The 26,783-nt window shown below is 42.1% G+C and overlaps 1 protein-coding gene and 1 pseudogene across 1 annotated transcript; both read left to right on the forward strand.

Annotated features, from left to right (window-relative positions):
* The first annotated feature begins 1,382 nt into the window (after nt 1-1,382).
* Nucleotides 1,383-18,735, forward strand: LOC124088394 (adenylosuccinate synthetase isozyme 2-like; annotated as a pseudogene).
* A 4,387-nt stretch (nt 18,736-23,122) lies between these two features.
* Nucleotides 23,123-24,283, forward strand: LOC124088553 (uncharacterized protein C16orf52 homolog B). Its single transcript, XM_046438252.2, has one exon. It carries the CDS (start codon nt 23,131-23,133, stop codon nt 23,632-23,634), a length of 504 nt encoding a protein of 167 aa, XP_046294208.1. The 5' UTR covers nt 23,123-23,130; the 3' UTR covers nt 23,635-24,283.
* The last annotated feature ends 2,500 nt before the right edge of the window (nt 24,284-26,783 follow it).

The raw sequence follows: 26,783 nt of genomic DNA on the forward strand, positions 1-26,783 counted from the left end.
ATAGTGGTCCTTCTAGAAGCTCTTTCTGGATGGATTCTTAAGAGGGCCCACTGCAGGGGGCTTCCCTCTGTTTTAACCTGAAGCTCTTTGGGCATGGAAAGATGCTGTGCTGATTTAAGAGGGTGACTTGTTGGTGGGCTGCGGATTCCACAAGATGGCTGCGCCCCACCCCCCAGCTTTCTTTTCATGACTTGGTTTTAAGCAATTTGTGCTGTTTTAAGGAAGCTTCTGCATTTTAAATTTTGTCTTTTCAACGGTTTCTCAACAGTTTTTAAGTGGGTGAGCTTAAGAGAGTGTTCACTCCTCCTCTCTCTCTCTCTGTCTCCAATGCCCTCCCCGGCTCATTCACAGGTTCAGGTGAGGGCACTCTGGGTTTTGATTTCTACTTGGTAACCTATCTCCCAGTCTCTCTAGGTCTCCGACTATGTAGCGTCAAGTCTTAGAGCATTTATTTTGTCACCGACCTCTCAAATCTGCTTTAATTTGCTGCCTCTTTTCTGTGATATGAGGAGATCAGACTAGCTGCCTAGTTTGCTTCCACCATCTTCAACAATCCTAATAATCTTTTTTATTGCAACTCCTAACTTTCTTTCAGAATAGATCATTCCTTCACTTATTTTATAATTATTATTGTGAGCTCTCTTGTTGCTTCATGCCAAGGTTTCATTCTTAAAATTCTGCCTTAAGCAAGGTCAAGACTTCCTTACCATTCTACTGTGGATGTTAGAGCTTATGTTCCCAAATTAACAGGACCAATTATCTGCTGTGTGCATGCACACATACACACTCACCCGCTATAACCTCACTCTGCTTTGGTTTTCAATTCTTTCTTCACTTTGGGTCTCTCTGGATTTCCCTTTTTCTTGAAAATTCAGCTACTAATTTGAGTTTTTAACTATTACACCTGGAGCAAGCATTCTAAGTGTTTTTATGTGGGAAGTTCTATGCATTCTTAATCTTCCCTCTTGCTGAAATGAACATATAGCATGTAACATTATTTAAACTCATCAAATGAATCATTCAATGAGTGGATCAGTGATAGGGAAACATCACTGCATATGTCATGTGAGAGGCAGCCTGCTTCACACAAATACCTGAGCCCTTCAAGTTCCATAGACGTTACTTTAAATTTTAGCTCTGCAAAGTTGAATACCTAAGTAACCCCAGATAACTTACAATCCCAGAGACTTGATCTTTTCACCTATAAAATGCACATTTTGACATTTCAAATTTCCTACAGATGTCAAATCTAAATGCATGCACTGAGATTTATTTGGGATGAAATATTTCAAATTTGTGTGACACAATTCCATGCCTTTTGCCAAAGAATGGGAATTACTTTGCCTTGTCTTGAAGACTCAGGGTCATCCCTTCCAGCCTCAATGACCATGCTGAGAAGGAAGAGGAGGATATATGCCAGGACCAGTGTGGCCTGTGGGATTTTCATCAGAAGCCTAAGACCCCAGTGCAGCATCCAGGACAGCCTCACAGTTGGCATCTACCCTTACGATGCTCATGATAAAGAGAAGTTCCCAGGAGACCTGTGGAAATGGAACAAGTACAAACCAGGTTCCACCAAGGCCTTCATCTACATCCTCTCAGGAATCTTCAGGACAGTGCTGAGAACTGACTATGTTATCCCCACTTTACATGTGAGGAAACGGGGCTCACTAAACATTATACAATGCCTGCCACCATACCAAGATAATTGAGGAAGCCTAGAATAAGAGCTTCACCACCCCACCTCCACCAGGCAGAATTAATCTCTCCCTCCTCAGCACTTGCAGAAGGTTTCCTGCTTTCTGGATACAGAACTTTATCTCACTGAACTCACTTTTTGGTCTAGTGTCTATTCTTGCCCTTAAAGTTTCTTGAGGGCATCAATTGTCTTGTATTCGTCTTTGAATCCCAAGCCACTGGACAAGGTGGATCAAATGGATAATTATTAAATGAATGAAACTCAGACCTCCTGCCTTCAAATTCAGTATGCTTTCCTCTGTCCCATGCTATCTCCTGGTCATCAGCACAGGAAGCACCAGAACCCACCCTCAAATGTTCCCAAATCCACATTCCTCCTCAATGATCAGGGTCTAGCTGGGGTTTTACCCCTGGGTAGCGGAGACTAAAGCCTTATCCATTCTTATTTCCCTGACTAGATGAGCACGGTGTCTGGCATGGGGCTGGACATATTTTAGATGCTCAGAAAGCCTGGGTGATTGAAACGGATGGGCATTTGATCTGAGGAGCCTCAGACATAGGACAGCACTGGCTCTGGGAATCACAGCTCAGGCAATGACATACATCAGGACCTCTTTAATGAGAAAGTATGGAAATGCACTGCTGGGAGCTGTCTTGATTAACAACAACCTGATGGTGATTGCAGCTTTGTGGACTCCCCCTTCCCTCCTCCCCTCTCCTTTCCTCCTTGACACCTAGAGGCAGAATGAGCCACCTTTGACAAGGCTTTCTTTCTCCCAATAATGCTGCTGACAGACTCAGTTTGGTAAGAGCTGAGCTAGAGGGGTTGGCAGCCCTTCAGCAGGCATGTGGCTCCCTAATGGGCAACCTAAATCAGTGGTAATTGAGATCTTACGGCACCTGTCCTGCCCCAAGTTCTCAGGAAAGATGAGCTGAGCTTCTAAGTAAACAAAAGAAAATCAGGTTGGATATTCTTCCAACACCACTCTCTCCATCCTTCTCCCAAAGCCAGTTTGTCCGAGCAGCTATATCCTGACTAGAGAATAAAGATGGGCTCCCTGTACCCATTATCACCCCTGAGATCCAGCCTCCAACCTAAGAGCAAGCTGGACCTGAGTCCCCCAAGAGAAAGAGGGGTACATCCATTTTGTGTGCACAAGGACTTCTGAGCAGTATGCTCAAAAGGCACAAAAAAGAACTGGATTCCAGTTTTTGACTTCCCAAGCCAAAGCTCCATCCCCCAGCCCAGAGCCAGGCACAACCTGACAGCTTCCTGTCAGACTGTCCCTGGATTCCCCATCCCTGTGCTTACTTATCACATCTTCATTCAGCAAACATTTATTAATGTGTGTGAGGTCCTGAAAGTCTGTGTTTCCGAGTCCTTCCTTTCCTTCCCTCCTCTACACACACACATACACATACACACACATGCGGGCACGCACACACACACACCCCACAATAATTTTGAAGTTAAGTATTTTATTAAAAGATTTTTCAAAGAGGTTTTCTCACCTTGCATGACTCATCATTTTAGTTGGTAACTTTGGGTTTCTCTGGTCCCCAGCTTCTCCAGAGAATCATTAATAAAGTGTAAACAAACATTTAAATCATTTGGGAGCTCACTATTTGAAAGCTCTAGGGGTGAGCTTCTTGTAATGACATGATCAGTGCTTGCATTGTCTGCGGAACAAATCCTCCTTAACTAGGAGGACTCTGAATAGAGCTCCTACTTGAGGGAACAGAGCTATTAAGCTTTACCTGGCAGAACAAGATGGGGCAGATGGAATATCCATCCTCCTTAATAGAACTTAACTAGTTCACAGGGGTATCAGAAACCCTAAACCCAAAAAACAGCTCCTGGTGCTTGGCTCTGCTTCTCCTATCTAGCCCTTTTTCACCCAAATGAAAAATTCTCAGAATGTGACCCCAAAACCAGCAGCATCAACATCACTTGGAAACATGAAAGTACTAATTCTCAGACATCACCCCAGACCCACAAAAGCAGAAATCCTAAAGCCGTGCCAGCAATTTGTTTAATCCAGCTCTCCGGGTGATTCTGATGCCCCAGGTTTGAGAACCTGTGCCCTAGATAGAAGTGCACTCTTACTAAGATCTGCAAGGCCCACCACAGAGATACCACCAGCCCATCCAAGCTTTTGTGTATTATAAATAGGGCCTCCTCTGGGAGAACACAGCCACAGGCATGTACTTACAAAGTGGAACCAGAGCTCTATTTTAGCCTCACTGACTCCCAGTGTCACACCCTGTGCAGTGAAGTCACACAGCCACACATAGCAGCCTGCCCTCTGGCCCCCTCTCCAGCCTCTCATCCCCCCACTTGCCTCCTAGTATTCCAGCCATACCAAACATCTAACAATTCCCTGAGCACATCATGGCACTTCATGCCCTTATCTGAGCTGGTCTCTCCCTCTACCCAGAATGTTTTTTCTCCATTTTCCACCTGGAAAATGACTACAATCTTTACATGTCAGTTTGGTAGTCTCTCCTTCCAGAACATTTGTTGATTGCAGGAGAGTTGTATTCCACTCCTCTTAGTTTCCTTATCACATTGTGTTCATCTTTCATTTGGTCCTTACTTTGCTACATTTTTTAAGAGTTGGTTTCTTGTCTCCAACCCCCTCAAGGGCAGGATGTATGTCTGTTTCATCTTTGTATTGTAATGCCAGATTCATGGGACCCCAAAAGACCTCCAGGAGCTGAATCCGATGCAATCACACAAGAGTCTTTATTGCAAGCTCGAGCCTGGACTTAACAACCGTTTCCAATGCAGCGGTCCCAGGGAGTGAGTCCCGGTCCAGGGAGTGAGTCTCCAGTGAGATTTTATAGGTTTTTGGGGGATACTCTGTGCATCACAACATCACACAGCAAATCATTTCACACCACAGGAAAAATCAAACAACAACTCTTAACATTGATTAGTACATTCACTGGCGGGAACAAGTTGGGTAGGGGTGATTGGTTAGTACAAGAGGGGGATTCCTTTGAACTGATTGGTTTAAGCCACGAGGGGTGCACGTGCTAAACTACATGGTTTCCCAACATGTTATCCACCACCACACTGGGGGGGTCATCTAGCATCCCAGGTATTTTTCCCTGTCTCATGCTGACTGGTGGTTGCTAGGGGGTTGCTATGGGTCCTCACTTAGCCTGACTGAGTCAGGGACACTTGGCGCTGCAGATCTCTCCTGTTATTTGCAGACAAACAACACAAATGGCTATGTGCCTATGTGTTCTGTGTGTTTTTTCAAGGACAAGGGTCATGCTCCCTCCCTCTGGACAGGCCTTGAGGTAGAAGCTGTTTTCAAAAATGGAATCATATCAGTTTCTCAGTATCCCAATATCAGCACAGTCCCTGGCATTTTCATTCCGTGACAACATCTACAAAGTGTCAGTGCCGTACCAGGTTCTCAGCACCAGAGACACAGTAAAGATGGTGGCTGACAAATCAACCTTGTGAACTCCATTCACAGCTAAGTGAACAGCAGAAGGGGAGGGAATAAAAAAAGGAAGAAGCAAGACCCTTGCAGAAGTACTGGATGTCATTCTTTTTACGATGATTTAGGATGATTTAGAAGCTTCCTCAAAAGCATAATGACTTCCTCCAGCTCTGAGAAGATGAATTTCTTTCCCGTAAACCCCTCTTCAGATTCATTCACAAAGCTGAAAAGTCAAGACGAGTCCCAAGCAGAAAATGAATCTCTAATCAAGAGGCCTCTCCTCCGGGGGGGTTTGGCTCAGTCCCAGCCATTGAAGAGCCATCTTGCAGTCCAGAATATTCAGTGCCTTCCCCAAGGTGGTTGCTTCCTGGAGTGTGAACAAGGACAAGAGCAGATTTAGGAGACTCAATGCTTCCCCTCCTTGTGAGGAAGGATCTAATCACTCTGTCAAGATCAAATCAGATTGGCATGCCCCTCCTCAATTAGAAGCTTATCTAATTATAAGTTGTGAATAGCAAGTTTCTGCTCACTTGCGTAATGCAATAATAGGGCGGGGGAGGTCCTTGTGGAAGCCATTTGATTTTCTACACCCAGTGAGCCATGGAGGTTAATATAACAGATGTTTCCACTGACATGCAAAAAACATGGATTTTTCTCAAAATAAAAGAGCAGGTTTGAATGTGGAAGGAAAGATGAGGCCAAAGAGGTTGTGACAATCAACCAGAGGAGAGATGGTGATGCCTGCACCAGGGCAGAGGCAGAGAGGATGGAATGGTCATTCTAGGACATAAACAATGTTTGGGATATAGAACTAGATGTCTAGGAGAGAACAAGAGGAATCAGGAGAAAGATGGAGTAAGTCTAGTCCTGGTCCTGAAGATGCTGCAGAAATAGCTAGAACAGATCTTCTGATAGGATAGACTTCACTAGCATGCTCTCCAGCCTGAGCCTAGACACACACACACACACACACACACACACACAATCATCACAACAAACATTGACAGATACACATAAATACATTTACTCACTTAAAACAACATTTTGAAATAATTATTCAGAAAATGAAAGCAAAAAAATACTTCAGTGATAATTTTCAGAAAAAAAAATAGGTTATTTTATTGCAATGTCCTACCTGTGATAATGAACCCCCTACAGGTATAAAATATATTAGATTTGCATGGTACATCTTACTTTTCAAAGAAAATTCACAAATGTTATGTAACTAAAACCTCATAGGATTTTTTAGTTTTGTTTTGTTTTGTTTTACTTTTTCTTGTTGTTGTTTTGTTGTTTTGGTTCCTTTTCTTTTTCTGTTTTGTTTTGTTTTTTCATTTCCAAATGCATTTTGTGGTGGGCACTATCTGTTAGCTCCCAGAACTATCCCAGTCCTTCTGAGGTTTCACGTGACCAGGAGCCAGAATTAAAAGATTGTATTTTCCAGAGTCTGTTTTCAGAAGTCTGTTCTGAGTCCACCAATAAGAGACATTCTCATGAGATGAGGAAGGTCAAAGAGTAACAGGCCATTATTGGTCCTCAGACATTGATAGACAGGAGGTTGGACAAAGGCTTCCCTAAGTCCTCCTGGGAATCATCCATCACCTTAGTGCTTCTGGGAGATGAGATCATTATGATGCTTTTTGTTATGATTTTGGATGTGAGATGTCCCCCAAAAGCTCGCATGTGAGACAACACAAGAAAATTCAAAAGAGAAACAATTGGATTGTAAGAGTCTTAACCCAATCAGTGAGTTAATCTCTTGATAGGGATTAACTGAGTGGTAACTGAAGTGATAGAGTGAGGCTGGAGAAGGTTGGCATTGGGGTGTGGCTTTGGGATATAACTCTCTCTGCTTTCTGATCAACATGTGAGCTGATTCCCTCTGCCACATTCTTCCACCATGATTTTCTGCCTCACCTCAAGCTCCGAGGAATGGAGTTCACCTTCTATAGACTAAGACTTCTAAACTGTGAGCCCCTAAATAAACCTCTTCTCTTCTACAATTGCTCTGGTCAGATCTTTTAGTCACAGCAGCCAAAAAGCTGACTAAAATAGTTTTTTTGTAATTTTTATAATTCCCTGATTTTCTGAAACCATCTACAGTTTGTCTCAACCTTCGCTCTTCCAACTCTTTCAAATACTTTGTAAACATAAAGTTCCCTCTATTAATTCCTTTCTGCATGTGATATCTTGGGCATTTTTCCTGACTCATACACTTTCATACATTACACACACTTAAACATCTATGAATATTTTAAACTAACAGTTAAACAACATCTACACAAATAAACTAATAGTAACACTTCACTTTTCTACAGTGTCATCAGATTTGTGTATTTGTTTGCTAGGACTACTGTAATAAAGTAACACAGATAGAGCAGTTTAAATCTGTTGTTTCATAGTTCTGGAGGCTAGAAGCCCAAGATCACACTGTTATCAGGGTTGTTTCCTTCTAAGGGTGTGAGGGAGAAGTGCCAGGCCCTTTCCTAGCTCCTGGTGGTTTGCTGGCAATCTTCAGCACTCTTTGGATTCTGTTGCATCACATAGATCTCTGTCTTCATCTACCACAGCATTCTCCTTCTGTGTATGTCTCTCTCTGTTCAGATTATCCCAGTCACATTTGGAGGTACTAGAATTGGACTTCAACATATCATTTTGGGGACTCAGAGTACAACCTATAACACTCTCCAATTCTGGATGGAAATGCCGAGCAGAAGTCAATTGGATGTAAAGCTGAGGAATGTAGGGGGGATTTTGGATAGAGATTTGGATACCCAAATCTTGAGAGTATTGGCAAAAAGCGGTTGTAGAAGTCACTAGAAAGTTCATTCAGAGAAAATGAGTAAAAAAAGAAGAGGTCTGAAAGCAGAATCTCAGGACACATTGGCATGTAATTTAGGGGGCTGAGGAACAGGAGGCTAAGAAAAAACAGTTGAAGAGGCAGAAGAAAAGCCTTCCTGGGAAGGGCTCTAACTCATTCAGCTTGCACCATAGGCACCCACCTGGATCAAGCCCAGGGCCATTGGTCAAATAGTCCAGATTTGCAGTCAAAATTTGAGGACTGGGGTAGGCTGAGACTGGAAGATCATGAGTTCAAAGACAGCCTCAGCAATGGCAAGCTGCTAAGTAACTACCCTATCTCTAAATAAAATATAAAATAGGGATGGGAATGTGGCTCAGTGGTCACATGCCCCTGAGTTCAATCCCCGGTACCAAAAATAAAAAAGATGAGGAGTGGGGGAAACGCTGAGCAGAAGAAGAAAATAGACATGCCACTCGTTAGTTTTGCCAATTGTTTGTTGAGTTGAATTTCAGTAGCTCATCATCCATGTGCCATCAAGAAAGTCACTTTACCTTTTGCTCACTTATCTGACAAGTGGAGATGACCATGACTGTAATGAGAATGAGACAATACATGTAATCACTGTAGCTTGTGCAGAATTAGCATATAGTAAATATCCACAAAAGATAGTACATAGTTACTTTTTATTATCTGGACACTGCTATAAGAAAATATAATTCTTTATCTCAAACTTATGAGTCAATTTTCAAAGCATGAATGAGAAGCAGAATCCATCTGAGGGTAATTTTATTTACTCCAGGTTCAAAAACTCATAAACTCACCTATGCATTTTCCTGAAGCCCAGAGAAGTTAATAACTCCCCACACCCCCCCCCCAACTAAGAGCCTACAAGGAGAAGAGATAAGCAGAGACAGGGCTAGAATCAAGAATCCTTAACTCTAATACTAGTCCTGGGTGCCCCCAAACCAGCTGCCACTCTACCCTGCCACTGTCTCCATTTGAACCCCCCACCTGACCTTGAGCTCATCCTGGCCCAGGATGCAGCCTGTCCTTTTTCCTTCCAGGCTGTCTGGTCAAGCATGGGCTGCTGAGCAAGCATGGCTATCGTGGAATTGAAACCTAAAGGGGCATCTGGAAGGCAAGTGGGATGTCTGGAAGTAATAAGCTTGTGACTGCTTGTTCATTTGGCACCCAGTGGGGGTAGCACAGATTCCTCTAATCTCTCTTTCTTAAGAATCAATAAAAAATTAGTGATGCATTCAGCTGAAATTAAATAAATGAAATTAGGTTCCTTTTTTAACCTTTTATGGGACTATTATTACTTTGGTCACATTCCTTAAAGTCACTCTGGGGCAATCTGACATATCATTTTGGTAACTGAAGTACAAATTTTAAAAACTGAGTCTTGATATCCTGAGAAGAAAAGTATTTGGTTGGCCACAGGAGGTGGGAGCAACCAGAAGAAAATAGCTGATTTGATCTGAGCACAGAAGGATCACTAAGTAAGGCTGGGTGTCCCTGGCAGGAAGGACCAGCGTGAGCACAGATGTGGAGGGAAGAAACACAGCATGTGGGAATTCAGACATCATTGTAGTGAGCATCAGAGATTGACGGGGGTTGGAGTGAGGCTGGTCGCAGAGGTTCCTGCACTGCCCGTGGCCTAAACAGAAGCAGTGGGGTTACCAAGGAGGGCATCTTGACCAACATATTTCACTGCTTGAAACAACAGAATTGGAGGGCAAACTTGTCTTTTCTGACCCTAACTCAGAAGTGCGAGAGGAGACCTACCTGATTTCAAATCCCACCACTGCCATTCCTATCATGTGAGATTTTTATGGCAATTATTTAACCCATGACAAATCTGTTTTCTCAAGTACTGGAGATAATAATAATGCTCCCCTTAGAGGATTCAAACTCAATTCCCACATGGTCAGGCAAGTGAAATCCATAACTGCCTAGGCATAGTAGATCAAGGAGAAGTAGAAATTCCATTCAACTCCTAATGCTAAACGTAGTCAAACTCAAAATATTTTACAACATTGTATGTGCTGAACAAAACACACTTGGCCAACTTGTAGTCAGCGTGTGAATGTTTGACTATCTCATAAGTCAAATATTGATTGATATAAGATTGTTTCAAGAATTAAGTGAGACAATGCATATGAAATGCTTCATACAATAGAGAATCCATACAAAAGGAGTACATATATTCTAATCCATTTATATGAAGTTCAACATTAGGCAAACCAATCTACAATGAGAGAGACCCAAACAGAGTATACCTGGGCAGGGGATGGGTATCAGTAGTGAAGGAGCATAAGGGAGTATTAAGAAATAAAAGGAGCATGTTGGAAATGTCCTAGTCTGGTTCTAAGTTGTTATCTGTGTAGAAACATACATTAAAAATTCATTTATCTGGTTGGCGAGGATGTAGGGGAAAAGGCACACTCATACATTGCTGGTGGGACTTCAAATTGGTGCAATTATTATGGAAAACAGTATGGAGATTCCTCAGAAAACTTGGAATGGAACCACCAGCTATTTCACTCCTTAGTTTATCCCCAAAGGACTTAAAATCAGCATACCACAGTGACACAACCACATCAATGTTTATAGCAGCTCAATTCACAATAACCAGCTATGGAACCAACTTAGATGCCCTTCAACAGATGAATGGATAAAGAAAATGTGGTATATATACACAATAGAATATTACTCAGCCTTTAAGAATAATGAAATTATGGCATTTGCCAATAAAATGGATAGAGATGGAGAATATCATGCTAAGTGAAATAAGTCAATCCCAAAAACCCAAAGACCGAATGTTTTCTCTGATATGCAGATGCTAATTCACAATAAGGTTGGTGGACCTAGGGAAGAATAGAGGTACTTTGGATTAGGCAGAGGGGAGTGAAGGGAGGGGAGTGGGTATGGGGATAGAAAGGATAGTAGAATACATTGAACATCATTACCCTATGTACATATATGATTACACAACCAGTGTGATTCTACATTATGTACAGCCAGAAGTATAAGAAGTTATACAACGTATATGTATGATGTGTCAAAATGCATTCTATTGTCATGTATAACTACTTAGAACAAAATTTTAATATTCATTTATCTGTACACTTCCACCCTGTGAACTTTATTGTATACAAGTTACACATTAATCAAAAGAATATATTAAAAGAAGTCCTTCATAGTATAATAAGTGTTTAATAAATTGCTGTTGTAGCTGTTATTATCATTACCATTTTTATTGTTATTGTTATTCTTAAGCCTCAAGGTCAATATACCAGCAAAATGACAAATAAGCATTCACCTAAGACTCACTCTGTTCTGGGAACATATGTCAGATTATATTTTCTAAAAATGAATGTATGTATGTTGAGCGTATCACTCCCACATGCTCTTGCTACATCATGAATTTCATTCCTTCCACCAAGAAGTAACATCAATGTTGAAAGAACGAACAAGGCTCATTGTAAGAGAAAATGCCCTTTTTATTGAGGAACAGCTCTGTATATTTATAGAGCCAGGGGTGATTTGACAGTTATGACAGTTTAATGGTTAAACAGTTTGACAGTTGGCATGGGGTGCTTTCTGATTGGTGAGTAACGATCATGTGAGTCAGCAGGGCTAGTCTGATTGGTGGGTAAGGATCATGTGAGCCAGCAGGGCTAGTTTGATTGGTGGGTAAGGATCACGTGAGCCAGCAGGGCTCACCATTGGACGGCTCTTCTAGGGGGATGGGGAAGTTAGTCTTTGGAGCCCTGGCGACTCCCAACAAATGTCCCATCCTCTTGAATCCAGTCTAGGCTTGTAAAACTACTCTCATCAATAGAGCATGGAAAACATGTCATGTGGCTTCTGAGATTAGGTTATTGAGACACATGTCTGAGAGGTTCTTCTTCTCCTCAAGATGTAAGTCTGACTACCCTGAAGTTGCCATGTTGGAGGAATCACCTACACTGCCTTGAGAAAGATGTCTAAGAAGCCTTGGCTGTTCCAGCCTTGATTGTTAATGTCCCAGTAGCCCAGGCACTAAACACATGACTCAAGAAGCCTTTTAGATGACTCCAGATACCACCTAATTCAACCTCATAAGAGACCCTGAGCCAGAACCAATCTGAAAATCTTCTTCTGAATTCATGACCCAGAGAAGCCACAAGAGATAGTAAATGATTATTGCTTTAAACCAATAAGCGTTCAGGTGACCTTGTAGGCAATAATGGATAACACAGAGTTTGCTACCTGGGAGGGGTGATGCTATATCCACAACAAAAGAAAACTAAAAGTGGAGTGATGACCTTGAGGGCAGAGGTGGAATCTAATGGCCTTCAAGGAGGCTATCCATAAGAGCTTAATGGAAAGATAAAATTAAATGATGGAGAAAAGAGAGATCTTTGTTATATAGACTATTAGCCTCTTCAGGCTGATATATATATATATATATATATATATATATATATATATAGAGAGAGAGAGAGAGAGAGAGAGAGAGAGAGAGAGAGAGACTGAAGCAATAGAAATTTATTTGCCTACAGTTCTGGAGGCCAAGAAGTCCAAATCAAGGTGGTGTCTAGTTAGATTATTTGGGAGAGTCCTCTTCCTGAATTGCAGATGGCTACCTTCTTACATGGAGGAGAGAGAGTTGGATCCTCCTCCCCAGCACTATAAGGATTAAGGTTACCCTAACGATCTCATTTAACCTTTATCACCTTTCCATAGGCCATACTTCCAAACACAGTCACATTGGGGGTTAGGGCTTTAATATATAAAATTGGGAGAAACACATATTCAGCCTAAAACATATAGTGAGGACAAATTTAGAAATACTATTTTTTGTGCTAAAAGGGAAAGCAGAAAAATATAGCTAATACATTAACTGATTTAGCAAAGGAGATTTCCAAGTAGAATATTGAAGGTGCCACTTGGCTTCTGATTGCTTATAATAAAAGGTGAAAAGAGGGAAGACATGTTAAAATATTTTTTTTTAAATGAGCATAAAAGAGCCAAGACTTGCTGAGTTTGAAAATAAAGATATCTGATGCCTAGACTCTCCATTCAGGAAATGATACTAAAAGTTTAAAATGGCCTCCAGGCAAAAATCAAATCCAGAGTGCTGTCAAGGAAATGCAGTCTAAAGATAAAACTGGGGGAATGAACATGAAGCCTTTTATTAAGATCTCAGAAATACGTAAGGTGGTGCTTCTGACAGGAAAGCAAAGAATGGGGCTTTTGGTGATGTTGATGTGGTGTCCCACAGCCACCTCAGAGGAAACCCGAGACAAAAGGAGCTCATCTTGTGAATATTTGTGGTTGTGACTTGTATCTACTGGAGTGAATGCCAACAAGAACCACAGAGTCTCGTGGTGACTGTAAGCTGATTGCTGTGTCTGCAACACTGTGTACTTGGAACAAGAAGGACCACAAAAATGGGTATTTGGATCTCCAAACCGCTACACAAATACAGGCTGAGAAAAGCCCCAGTTGCGAACACTGTTTCTAATGGAAAAGAATGGATGACCCAGGTGCCTTCTGTCTCTGAGCTCAGAGGGTGGAACCAAGAGCCACGGAACTATTCACAGCCATGGGACTGAGTTCTAATCCAGAAATTGCCAACACGCCCAGCAGAATTTCAGGATTGCTAAGGAGCCCTGGGTGCTCACCATTTCCCTTTTCTCCCTTTAGCAGGAAGAACTCTCATGGTTATCCTATTGCTACCTCACCCTGTGGATTAGGCAAAGGGAAGATAGCATGTTTCCTTTGTTCAAGGACTTATATATTAAAAGGAACTGTATAGGAGTTACTGTATTTGAAGAATACACCCAAGGAACCTCATTACACATCAAGGGTCAGGACCTCATGATGAAACTGTCATATGATGAGACTTTGGGGGATTTGGAAGGAGTGAGTGGGAAGGATGTGAATCACCAGGAGCCAGCAGGTAGATGAGGCAGCCCGCCCCTCAGGAACCCTGACTCTGTGGTGTAATCCCCTCTCACATAGAATCAGGCCTGGCTCTGGGTGACCAATCTAAATCAAAGAAGAAAGCAAATGAGACTGGGTCACATCAGGGCTTGTGGCTTCTGCCTGGAGTCTCAGACCTCATGCCAGCTTCTATGATGTGAGACATTCATGCTGCTCCATGGAGAGGAACCAAGCCCTCCCCAACCAATAGCCACTGGCCCTGGGAGTCAACTTCCTTGAGAGCAGATCCTCCAGCCCTCAGTGACGCCTGACTGCAAACCCATGAGAAACACTGGGGCAGACCACTCAAATGTGCAGCTCCAGAATTTCTTTTCCAAAGAAATCTTGAAGAGCAGCTCAGTTTGCGTAATCTTTGCCTGCCGGTTCACCTCACCAAGCCATATCATTCATAGACCAACCTGGTAGCTTCTTCTCTGCCCAATGGTGACTGAGGGAACTAGGTGACTGTAGTATTTGGTGCACAGTAGGGCGATGAAGGCAAAGGAAAAGTAGTGGATCTGCTGGCCCAGGATGCCAACATTGTGTGCCACTGCCAGGGAGGGAATAATGCTGGCCATACAGTTGTTGTAGATTCTGTGAAATGTGATTTTCATCTTTTACCCAGTGGGATAATTAATCCAAATGTTACTGCATGCTTTGTAAATGCTGTGGTAATTCATCTACCTGGATTGTTTGAAGAAGCATAGAAAAAATGTTCAAAAAGGAAGAGGTCTAGAAGGCTGAGGAAAGAGGCTTATCATATCTGACAGAGCTCGTATTGTATTTGATTTTCATCAAGCAGCTGATAGGATCCAGGAACAATAGAAAAAAGAACAAGCAGGAAAAAATTTGGGTGCCACAAAAAAAAGGGCATTGGCCCAGTTTATTCTTCCAAAGCTGCTCAGAGTGGACTGCAGATGTGGGATCCTGTTTCTGACTTTGAAGGCTTCTCTGGGAGCTTCAAAGTTCTAGCTAACCAGTACAAATCTATCTACCGTACTTTGGAAATAGCCATTGAAGGTGAATTACAAAAACTCAAGGGTTATATGGAAAGGATTAAACCAATGCTGAAAGATGGAGTTTATTCCCTATAGGAGGTCCTACATGGACCACCAAAGAAAATCTTGGTAGAGGTGCAAATACAACATTGTAAGATATTGATTTTGGGACTTACCCTTTTGAAACTTCTTCAAACTGTACTGTTGGAGGTGTCTGTACAGGTTTGTTTATGCTGCCTCACAATGTTGGTGAAGTGTATGGAATTGTGAAAGCTTCTACCACTAGAGTTGGTATCGGTGCCTTTTGTACACAGAAAGACAATGAAATCGGAGAATTATTACAACAGAGGGTAGGGAGTTTGGCGTGACTACAGGAAGGAAAAGAAGATGTGGCTGATTGGATCTTGTTTTACTCAAATATTCTCATGTGATCGATGAATTTCCTGCACTGGCCCTTACCAAGTGGAATATTTTGGACATGTTTATGGAAATCAAAGTTGGAGTTGCTTACCAGTTAGATGGTGAAATCATACCTCATTTCCCAGCAAACCAAGAAGTCTTAAATAAAGTTGAAGTTCAATATAAGACTCTCAGGAGGGAATACAGACATATCAACTGTGAGGATATTTAAAGAACTACTTGTTAATGCACAAAATTATGTTTGATTTATTGAAGATGAACTTCAAATTCCAGTTAAATGGATTGGTATAGGTCAATCCAGAGAATCCATGATTCAACTGTTTTTAAAATTTCCAGAAATACTCCCTGAGAGGGAGAGGAAAGATTTTCTTAAATATTTCTTTAAGACCTGCAAATTCAAGGATATTGATGTGAGTTTTAAGCCCCACAGTTGTTTTGAGTCTTTTAGGAAGAATGGCTATTGTGGAGATAGACTTTGGCATATTCCAGTGTCACTCCCCTCAGCTGGAATAATTGCTTTATCACATGTTGCTCCTGCTGCTCAAGGTGCCACGTTTTCTTACTATAGTAAATCTTACTATAGTAAATCCATGTTGTTTGAAATCTAAAATAGTTACTTTCAACGTAGTTTTTATTCATTACTGTCATTATGTGTTCTTAGGTTTTACCATGGTAAGAACAATTAATGCAGTTTTGCGCAAATATTTTACATACTGATCATTCACTGTAATCTTTGCTAGAAATTCTTTGTTAGAAAAGGATGAAGAGAGAGGGTTCTGTAAACTGTTGCAATGCTAAAAATTCAGTTTAAATTGTGAACTGTTTATTTTCTGCTGAAACCATTGCAAAATTGAGCTTTTGGCGGGGGGAGGGAGCTTATTCAGAGGTCCTTTAATTTGTTCAGAATACAACTTATTTCTCTCTATAAATTATTTAATACATTGAACATTTAATTAAATGTGCAGAGAAAAAAATATTCCCCAAAACAACAATCTTAATGTTAAAAAAAGTAAAACGTATGTTGTGATATTTGATAGATATTTTTCTTGAGTTTCAGACATTAACTGAAATGTATCTTTCCTTTTATTTTAACACACCATTATTTCTATGTCTAGTGGATTGATTTTTCAACATTGTGCCTACAAATATATGTACAAAATCATCTACAAATGTCTAAATGAACCCAAATTGTTGGCCATAATTTTGATCATGACTTCATTTCTCCTTTCTTGGGAAAAAAAAGGGGGGGTGTTATTTTGACAATTAGACTTAGCATATTATGTTGTAGCTTTTCCTTCAATGAAATATTAAATGTTTAAATTAGGTGCCACTTTATTTTATTATACCATCAATAGTTGATTAAAAAGAACCAAATATTTCTAGTAAAAAAGAAAGGAAGGAAGGAAGAAAACTTGAATGGGTGTTATGGTTTGGATGTGAGGTGTCCCCCAGAAGCTCACATGTGAGATCATGCAATAAGGTTCAGAGAACTGATTGGGTTGTGAGAGTCTCAACCCAGTCAATGGATTAATCCCCTAATGAGATTAACTGAGTGGTAACTGAAGGCAGGTAGGGTATGGCTGGAGGAGGTGGGGCATTGGAGGCATGGCTTTGGGATATATATTTGTATCTGGCAAGTGGAGATTTCTCTCTCTGCTTTCTGATCATCATGTGAGCTGCTTCCCTCTGCCACAATCTTCTGCTATGATGTTCAGTCTCACCTTGAGGAATGGAGCCAGCTATCTATAGATTGAGACCTCTGAAACCATGAGCCCCCAAATAAACTTTTCCTCCTCTATAAGTGTTCTGGTCAGGTCTTTTAGTCACAGCAGCGAAAAAGCTAACTAAAACTATGGGAAACAATGATTACTGTTGTTTAAAGCTATAAGTTTGGGGGCAATTTGTATCACAGCAGTAGATAACTAACACGACTCTACAGGGCATACAAATACAATCAGCTGTAATCATGGCCACAAAGAACTTGCAGTAGAGTGAAAAAAAAAAATGTGGAGACACTGGTGAACACATTGTTTAGTGCCACAATCTGGCTGGGCCCAAAATAACCGAGCTACCACAAAGACTTGTAGGTTCAAAAAGCAACTCTTTATTCCCGAACTCTCACCGGCACTCTACACACACATCCCGGGAACACACTCCCTCCACCGGGCTCCGGGCTCCAATTCTCCAGGAAGCCGGAGAGAACTCTCAACCGGAACTCCAAAGTAGCCCAAAGTAGCGGGCGTCCGAGGCAACAGGATCCGCCCTATTCCAGGAGCAGGGTCACCTTTCTACCATTCCCGCTGGCAAAATGCCAGGCATCATTCCACTAAACTGTGGTTCTCAACAGTTTAGGCCAGCATGAGGTTCCCTTGGCCAGAATGTTAAAGGGCAATTCTTTCTTCTGCTGAGAAGGTGAGGTGCCTGGGGCGGTGAGATATTGGGAGACAATTTCAAGAAGAGACTAGTGCTTTAGACAGGAGAATTTCCATTCAACATGAAACTATCAAGTCCTGGCTTTGTTGTTGCAAAAGAGAGCTTTCCATTTACTGAGGTGCTTGCTTTTGCTGTCACCATGTGGCAGAGGCAGGTGGGGATTATTGCCCTTATAACATAAAGGACAAAACTAAGGCCCAGGCCCAGGGCACTACCTGCTCCAACAGCTCTCCATAACAGTTGCCTTCCACTGCCCAAAGACCCGGAAATCAAAATGTCTCAAAGCTCAGTCATAAACACACTTTAAGGAACAACATGGAAAGGAAATGCAGGCCAATTGCTCTGATGGGGACCCATCAATTGCTCAGACTTTGGCTCCCTTAAAACAATCTTTCATACCTATTAAAATCTGTTCCTTAGGCTGCTGAAGTTGAACTAATACTCTAGCCAAGATTGTATCTCTATGGACTATGTGACCTCAGGTCTTTCTGGGTCTCGGGGCCTCATCAACATTATGTGGGGTTATACCGTCTGTTCCCTAAGGCTCTGTCATTGTAGGATTTGTAAGGAATTAGTGTGGCCTTCAGTGTGCCTTCAACCCTGATGTTGGCATAATAACACCCAGCCATTCCCATCTTGAGTTTCCAATCTACAAGATCAATGCCAAACAGGAAATTGCAGGCGGTAATTTATTCTGAATTCTCCCACCATGGAGTCTGTTTAATATATATTGCTACATGAACTCTAATAAAACATTAAACAGACAAAGAAGGTTTCTGACAGCCCTCCTGGCCCTCTGACATATGCTCCCCTTTCTGCCAGAGCCCCCTGGAGAGGGGACCTCCCTGAGATCGCAGCTGTGATCAAGAATAACTGCAGAGAGCCAGACAGGAGGGTGATTGCAAAAACAGCCAAGCCCATAAACTTAAATGACATAAGAAAAAAATAAAACATTGTAAAAATAATAATAAAAAGGCCACACTTTATTAATATCAGAAGACTTCTAATCAATACCTACCATTGGTCTGAATATCTACAGGAGGAGTATCTGCCTATCCATCCCTGTACAGTTGACTTAGTCCTACTGTATTAGTCTGGGTCCCCCAGAGAAACAGAACCAGGAGGGGATAGTGAGGGAAGGAGAGATTGATTTACTATAAGGAATTGGCTCACACAATTATAGAGGCTGAGAAGTCCAAAATATTTAACAGCATCAAGTGGAAGACCCAGGAGAGCCAATGGTATAAATTTCAGTTCAAGCCCAAGGCCAGAGACAGAAGACTGAAGTTCTAGTTCGAAGGCAGAAAGAATCCTTTCCTACTCAGCCTTTTGCTATATTCAGGTCTTCTGTGTATGTGTGAGAAAGGCCATCTGCTTTGCTCACACTACCAATCCAAATGTTAATCTCATCCAAAAACATCCTTAAAGACACACCCAGAATAATGTTAACCCAAATACTTGGGCACCTTGTGGCCCAGTCAGGTTGATACATAAAATTAATCATCACATTCACCCAGGCCCCCAGTATTGGGGGTCATCCTAAAATATAGTAAGATTAAGTTAGATCTGAAAACTGACCACTTTCAAATCTGGGGCCTGGTCTGCAGGGCTTGGCTCCAGGGACCCAACTTAGCATAGAGCTGAGCCATTATCCTTTCATATGAGAGAAGAGTAAACTGTCATCTTTCCTTATTTCATCAATCTCTGCATTAGCATATAGAATCACAAATAGCTAGAAATCCATCAACACAGTAATGAAAATTCAGTAGTATGAAGGCTAAATTTTGATTCCCCCAAAGCAAGATGCCTGAGAGCTTTGGGCAACTGTTGTGTCCATGCTGAACAAAGAAATGACCAATGCGTCCAAGTCATAGACTGGCATGGGAAGCAGAAATGGTCCAGCAAAATATGCAGACCCAGGACAAGGCAGGTAACAGGGAACGGATGGTGCTTAAGTAGCTTCTGTGTAAAGAGGTCAATTTTACCCTGGGGAGTCAGGGTTGGCAGTTAGCATACAGCCCACTCTGAAGTGTGCCTCCTATTGTGTGTGGCTGACTTAAATACAATTATGACTAGGGTAACTGTTGAGTAAACAAAATACACCATCTCACTTCTTTGTTAACCTATTTTTTTTTTTTTTGGTACCAGGAATTGAACTCAGTAGCACTCGACCACTGGGCCACATCCTCAGCCCTATTTTGTATTTTATTTAGAGTTGCTTAGCACCTCACTTTTGCTGAAGCTGGCTTTGAACTCGTGATCCTTCTATCAGCCTCCTGAGCCACTGGGATAACAGGCATGCACCACCACACTTGGATTTTGGTAACCTTTTTGTTAGAGTGACACATTCTTAAATAAAGAGCATATTCTAATACCATTAAGGCAGAATGATTTAATTGCAAGAGCACATTCAGTATGTGCAGTGACCACCACAATATGCAGCAGGGACAGACTCAGGAAGCAAGTCCCTTGTTCGTCCCACACACAAGAGGACAGACAGAGCCTCTCCCAGCTGAAGTGGGTGAGCCCCTCCTTACCCTGTAGTGAGGCAGAGGTCTCGTGTGTCTTGACTCCTAGCCCAGCACTGTTTCTGCTATGCTGTGAAGAAGCAAAACTCCAGCCTGACTCAGAAAAAAAAAACCCAACTGTCTGTCAGGAAAAAGTGGAATATCAAGCACCAGGAATCCCGTCTCCTGTCTTGGCTCCATATTCCTCCCAATTCCTCCACTTCAGGGCATCACACACACACACAGTGCACACACACACATACACACACACACACACACTCATACACATTCACATTCATGAACACTCATACACATTCACATGCACATGCACAGAAGCCCACTCACTGTCAGGCATCAGCGTCCAAGGTGGGTGTGCTGTGGTGAAGATATGAGAACAAAGCTTTTTGACTGTCCTGGTCACAAGAAACTCAGGGCTGCAGAGGACATGCAGCCCAAGCATTGGCTTGGCTGCAGGATGGCACAGCAGACACTTTGCTCTTTCCCAGTGATGCAGACGACCCATCCCCATGATGGGTGGTGTGACCCATAAAAATTCATGTGGCCCATAATTGGCCTTTCTTATCACAAACCTGCTTCCTCTTTGACTTCAGTCTCTGCCACCCACTTGTCCCCAAACTGCCCCCAGACTACAACCCTGGAGACTTGACCTGCACAAGGACTCTTTGACCCCAGAGCCTCCCAAAGACTCTTAGGACACCTCATAGCTTCTCCAACTCCAGCCCTGAATGCACCAACCCAAGTCCTAGCTTCTCGCCCAGTGTCTGCTCAGGCCTAGCTGTCCTAGGCAGACTGAAGACAATATCAGGACTTTCCCTCCATTCCAAATCTGCGCCCAGGACACTAGGGGATGCAATCTGAGTAGACATGTTTCCAAAGAAGACATACATATGGCCATCCAATAAGCACATGAAAAGATGCTCAACATCAAAAGTCGTTAAGGAAATGCAAATCAAAACCACAATAACATACTGCTTCATACCCATTTGGATGGCTACTATAAAAACAGAAGAAAAATAGTAAGCTTTGTCAAAGATGTGGAGAAAACAAAACCTCATGTATTGTTGGTGGAAATGTAAAATCACTGTGGAAAATAATTTGGCACAGAATTTCCATATCACTCCCAGATGCATGCCCAAAAGAATTGAAAGCAAGCACTCAAACAGATATTTGTATAGCAGTGTTCATGGCAATAATATTCACAATAGCCAGAGGTAGAAAAAAGCCAAGTGTCCATTAATGGATAAATAACAAAATGTGGTACCTACATTCAATGGATCCTATTTAACTATAAAAGGAAATTAAATTCTGACACATGTTATAACATGAATGAACCTAGAAACCTTTATGCTGAGTCAAATAAGCCAAACACAAAAGTACAGATAGTGCAACTAATTTTACTTATAGGAGGCACCTAGAGTAGGCAAGGTCATTGAGACAGAAAGCCAAATAGCAAATACCATAGCCTGGGTGGAAAGAGAGCATGGAAAGTTACTATCTTATGGGTATGGTTTGTTCAGGATGATGAAAAGCTTCTGGAAATAGAAAATGATGTTGGCTACTCAACATTGTGAATGTATATAATCCAATTGATTTGTACACTTAAAAATGGTAACTTTTGTGTTACACATATTTTAACACAATAAAAAAAAAGAAATTAAAAAAAAAAAAAACAATCAGGGACTGGGGTTGTGGCTCAGTAGTAGAGCACTTGCCTAGTGGCATCTGAGGCCCTGGGTTCGAACCTCAGCACCACATAAAAATAAATAAATAAAACAAAGGTATTTTAAAAAACTAATTAATGTGCTTTACCATTCAAATGGAAGATGGGAAAAAAAACATAGTTGACTCTTTTTTTTTTTTTAAGTATCGGGGATTTAACCACTGGGCCACATTCCCAGCCCTTTTTTATATTTTATTTTTAGAAAGGGTCTCACTGAGTTGCTTAGGACCTCACTAAATTACGAGGCTGGCTTTGAACTCTCAATCCTCCTGAGGCTGGCTTTTTTTTTTTTTAATTTTTTATTGTTGGCTGTTCAAAACATTACATAGTTCTTGATATATCATATTTCACACTTTGATTCAAGTGGGTTATGAGCTCCCATTTTTACCCCGTATACAGATTGCAGAATCACATCAGTTACACATCCATTGATTTACATATTGCCATACTAGTGTCTGTTGTATTCTGCTGCCTTTCCTATCCTCTACTATCCCCCCTCCCCTCCCCTCCCCTCCCCTCCCCTCCCCTCCCCTCTTAATGGATAAAAAAAATGTGGCATTTATACACAATGGAGTATTACTCTGCATTAAAAAATGACAAAATCATAGAATTTACAGGGAAATGGATGGCATTAGAGCAGATTATGCTAAGTGAAGCTAGCCAATCCCTAAAAAACAAATGCCAAATGTCTTCTTTGATATAAGGAGAGTAACTAAGAACAGAGTAGGGCCGAAGAGCATGAGAAGAAGATTAACATTAAACTGAGGCTGGCTTTGAACTCTCAATCCTCCTGCTTCAACCTCCCGAGCCACTGGGATTATAGGTGTGTACCACCACACCCAGCAGGTTGACTCGCTTTTGATGTCCACTGCTTAAAAGAATTTTGAGCAGGACAAACCTTGGAGACTTATCTTACTCCCAGGCTAGGTCTCAAGCACTTATGGGATTAATTAAGAGGTTCTGAGCGGCGCGCGGGGGCCGAGGGGGCGCGAGGCGGCGGCGCGGGGACTCCGGGCCCCGGCGGCGGCCCATGGGGCGGGAGGCCTGAGGCCGCGGCCTGCCCGGGGCTCGGGGGTGGGGGGAGCGGGGCGGGGAGATGGATAAACTGACCATCATCTCAGGATGTCTCTTTCTGGCCGCCGATATCTTCGCCATCGCCAGCATCGCCAACCCCGACTGGATCAACACCGGGGAGTCGGCGGGAGCACTCACTGTGGGGCTAGTGCGACAGTGTCAAACAATCCATGGACGAGACCGGACGTGCATCCCTCCTCGGCTGCCCCCAGAGTGGGTCACCACACTGTTTTTTATCATCATGGGAATCATTTCATTGACTGTCACATGTGGTTTGCTGGTGGCTTCCCACTGGCGAAGAGAAGCTACAAAATATGCTCGATGGATAGCATTCACTGGAATGATCCTTTTCTGTATGGCTGCCCTAATATTTCCAATAGGATTTTACATCAATGAAGTCGGAGGTCAACCTTATAAATTACCCAACAACACAGTAGTTGGGTCATCATATGTACTTTTTGTCTTATCAATTTTCTTTACAATAGTAGGACTTCTATTTGCTGGCAAAGTTTGTTTACCAGGCTGATGAATGTCTAAACTGCTTGATTCTATTATTTTTTATTTTATTTTATTTTTTATTTTTATTTTTAGAGGGTGGGAGGACAAAGACAAGGCATCTGAGCTGTCCTCTCATAGGAAAATGCTTAGGTGAAACTGATGCTGAAAAGGAAAAAATGCTTTGATTTGTTCTCACTATGCACTTTGGATTAAAAAAAAAAAATCAAGAGCCTTTCCATAACCAAATACAGACAATAATGACTAAATCTCCTGAGCATATTCAGGCAGTCAGTCTGCACTGTGATAGCAACCTAGTGAAGGAGAATGCTTTACACTGAAAAGCATGTGGCCCTTTGTGACTCTGTTGTTCCGTTTTTAACGTCTAATGATTCAGTTGAGAAAAAAAGTCTAAGTATTTATGAATCATGGTGGACCAGAGGGATGCAAAAGAAGTTCATGTGGGGCTGGCCTCACCTCCTAAGAAATTAGTGTTCACAACTTCCTTGTAATGGTATGAGCCTTTGGCACCAGAACGGATTACCGTTGCATTACTGCACCGAGAAGCCAATAGATCAAAATGTGTTTGCTAAAATGTATGTAAAAATTCTGAAATTCCCTAATCTCTATGTACAAAAAGAAAAGGAAAAAAAAATCAAAACACTAAGAGACATGTTGTTTGGGGTGGGTGGGTGGGGAAAATCTTCCTTATATTTATATAAATATATATATAATATATATATTTTGCTGATGCAGTAAAAAAAAAAAAAAAGAGGTTCTCCCAGGAATGCCCAGGACAGGACAAAGGCTCCAAGGTAGATCATGGCAAGCCATTGCTCTCATCTAGGTGGTGGTGGGGTCCACAGGCAGGAAGGCCAAGTGGCTTTTGGGATGAGATGGGGTCAGAGAGGCCACAAGCTTACTGCATCTTTAAATTAAGGCTTATGAACTTCCTCTAAGTTTCTGAGCAACGGGTATAGTACCTTAAATTAACCAACTTCCAGAAGAACAAATAAGCTCTACCTGCTTGCCCAGAGGAGGTGGTAGTACATTGTAGGAAGAACTCAAGCTTTGGCATCCCATGAACCTGAGTTCAAGTTCTGACATTTAGCAAGTACATGGCCTTAGACAAGTGGCTTAACCTTTAAAGGACTTAGTAAGGGCAGTAATACCTACATCCCAGGAATAGTGCAAGACTAATAATCAAACACTTATTATATGCCAGATTCAGTCCTCAGCAACCCCATAAAGCAGATATTTATTTATTAATGAAGACTTTACTAATTTAGAATTTATTAATGAAGAAACAAAACAACTTCATTTCTCACTCATCACACTTTTTTCTATGTCTTCCACTTTTCTAGGCCTTAGGGAAATGGCAGCAAACCAGACAGACACATCCTGGCCTCCAACAGTATCCTTCCCAGCAGAGAAGAGAGGTAGGTAACAAGCTCAGGTGACTTCTGTGTGTGTCCTGAATGTAAGGATCAGGATGTGCCAAAGGCTTTGGGAGCAGCAACGGGGGTCTAGTCCAGAACATCAGGAAGACGCTCCCAGAGACATTAACAATAAAGTTGAGACATGAAGATGGAGAGGAATTGGTCAGAGAAAAATGAACAGAAGAAAGGAAAGCAGGGATAAGGGACCCACCAGGTACACAGGTAGAGCTGAAATCAGGAGGCCTGAATACAGCCTGTGTGTGGCACCCAGATGGAGGTCATCGCTGCCCTCCACCAAACTTCAGAGATAACAAAGAACACAGGGTTGCAATTCAAAGACCTGGCATCCAGTTCCAGCTCTGGCCCTCCTTGAGCAATTCTCATCCCAACTCTGGATCTCAATCTCCCAAATGTGAAGAAGCAATTTATAACATTTGGCCTCTGAAGATTGGTCTCACTTCATTCATTCATTCAGCCAACAATGACCAACTCCCTCTTACCTGGCCAGCACTTTTCCAGAATATGAGAATACATCACTGAACAAGAGAAAGACCCTTGCCCTAGAATAGAGCTTGTATTCTAGAGGAGTGAAGACAGCAATAAATATACCAAATACATAGCAAATAAAGGAATAATATAATTTTTTAGAAAGAGTTGGGTGCTGTGAATAAAAAGAAAAGCAGAGCCAGCATTGGATTTCATTCTAGATGGGGTGCTTAGAGTGGGCTGCACTGAGGAGGCATATTGAACTGGTGAAGATCGAAGGAGGTAGATTTCAGAACTATTGGAGGAGGGGGCAAAGGAAATAGTAAAGGCTCCATGCAGAGGGCGCACACCAGGTTAGAGAAACAAGGAAGCCAGCTGTCTGCAGCATAGCATGCAAGGGAATAGCAATAAAAAATGGATCCCAAAGGGTGAAGGGAGAAGACCAAGCAGATCACTTGATAGGCCACTGTGAGGACTCAGGGTTCTGTAAATTGCTCCAGAGCCCCCAGCCTCCTGGTCAGTGGCAATCCCTTTGACATACTTGGGTCCCTGGCAGGAATTTCAGGATAGTGATGCCAGCTCAGACTCTTCCTCCAGCTGAGGGTTGTGGCACCCTCTCAGTAATGGCCTCCCTGTGCCTTGGCAATGAACTTGGCAGCCTGGACAAAGACATGCAGTGTGGCCCTCACACAGGCCACATACCCAGGGATCTCCCAGCCCATTACTCAGCAAAGCTCACTCTTTCTGGCTCAGCCTTTCCCCTCATTGCTGGACACAAAGGAGATAGAAAAGAAAACTGTGTTCTGGATTGTTGATGGTTTGGTTTTTTTCCCCCAGCCGATGCTTTTACTGCTAATTGATCTTTATTGCTCACTTCCATCATTTGGAAACCCATTTCAGCCTCCAATTGCTCTTTGTGCCTCTGAAAAGTAAAAAATCACTAGGCTTCTAACTGAACAGTAATTATCCTGGTATTGCAAGGCCAACCAGGCCCCTTACCCTAGTCCATTACCACTCTTCTCTTTCCAAGTTGGGAAAAAAAAAAATATGAATCAATGCAAGGCAGTCATTTATTCTCCACTTTACGGGCTGCACACCAAATAGGTTGTCAAGATCTTTTAAAAACCACTTTCCTCCCTCACATTCTGCTCAGCAAGTTGCTTTGTCTTCCTCTCAGCCATTGATTTTCACATCTTGTTAGGGTTGTTCTATGCTCCTAAGGAATTAATAACAAATTAGCCAAAGTCCATGAACT

Source organism: Marmota monax, unplaced genomic scaffold (genome assembly GCF_021218885.2).
Source record: "Marmota monax isolate L192 unplaced genomic scaffold, Marmota_monax_Labrador192_F-V1.1 WCK01_AAM20220418_F8-fsc00061, whole genome shotgun sequence".
Classification (NCBI taxonomy): Eukaryota; Metazoa; Chordata; class Mammalia; order Rodentia; family Sciuridae; genus Marmota; species Marmota monax.

Excerpts from the sequence above, each read along its gene's own strand:
- LOC124088553 (XM_046438252.2), top strand. The coding sequence starts at position 23,131 with ATGGATAAACTGACCATCATCTCAGGATGTCTCTTTCTGGCCGCCGAT.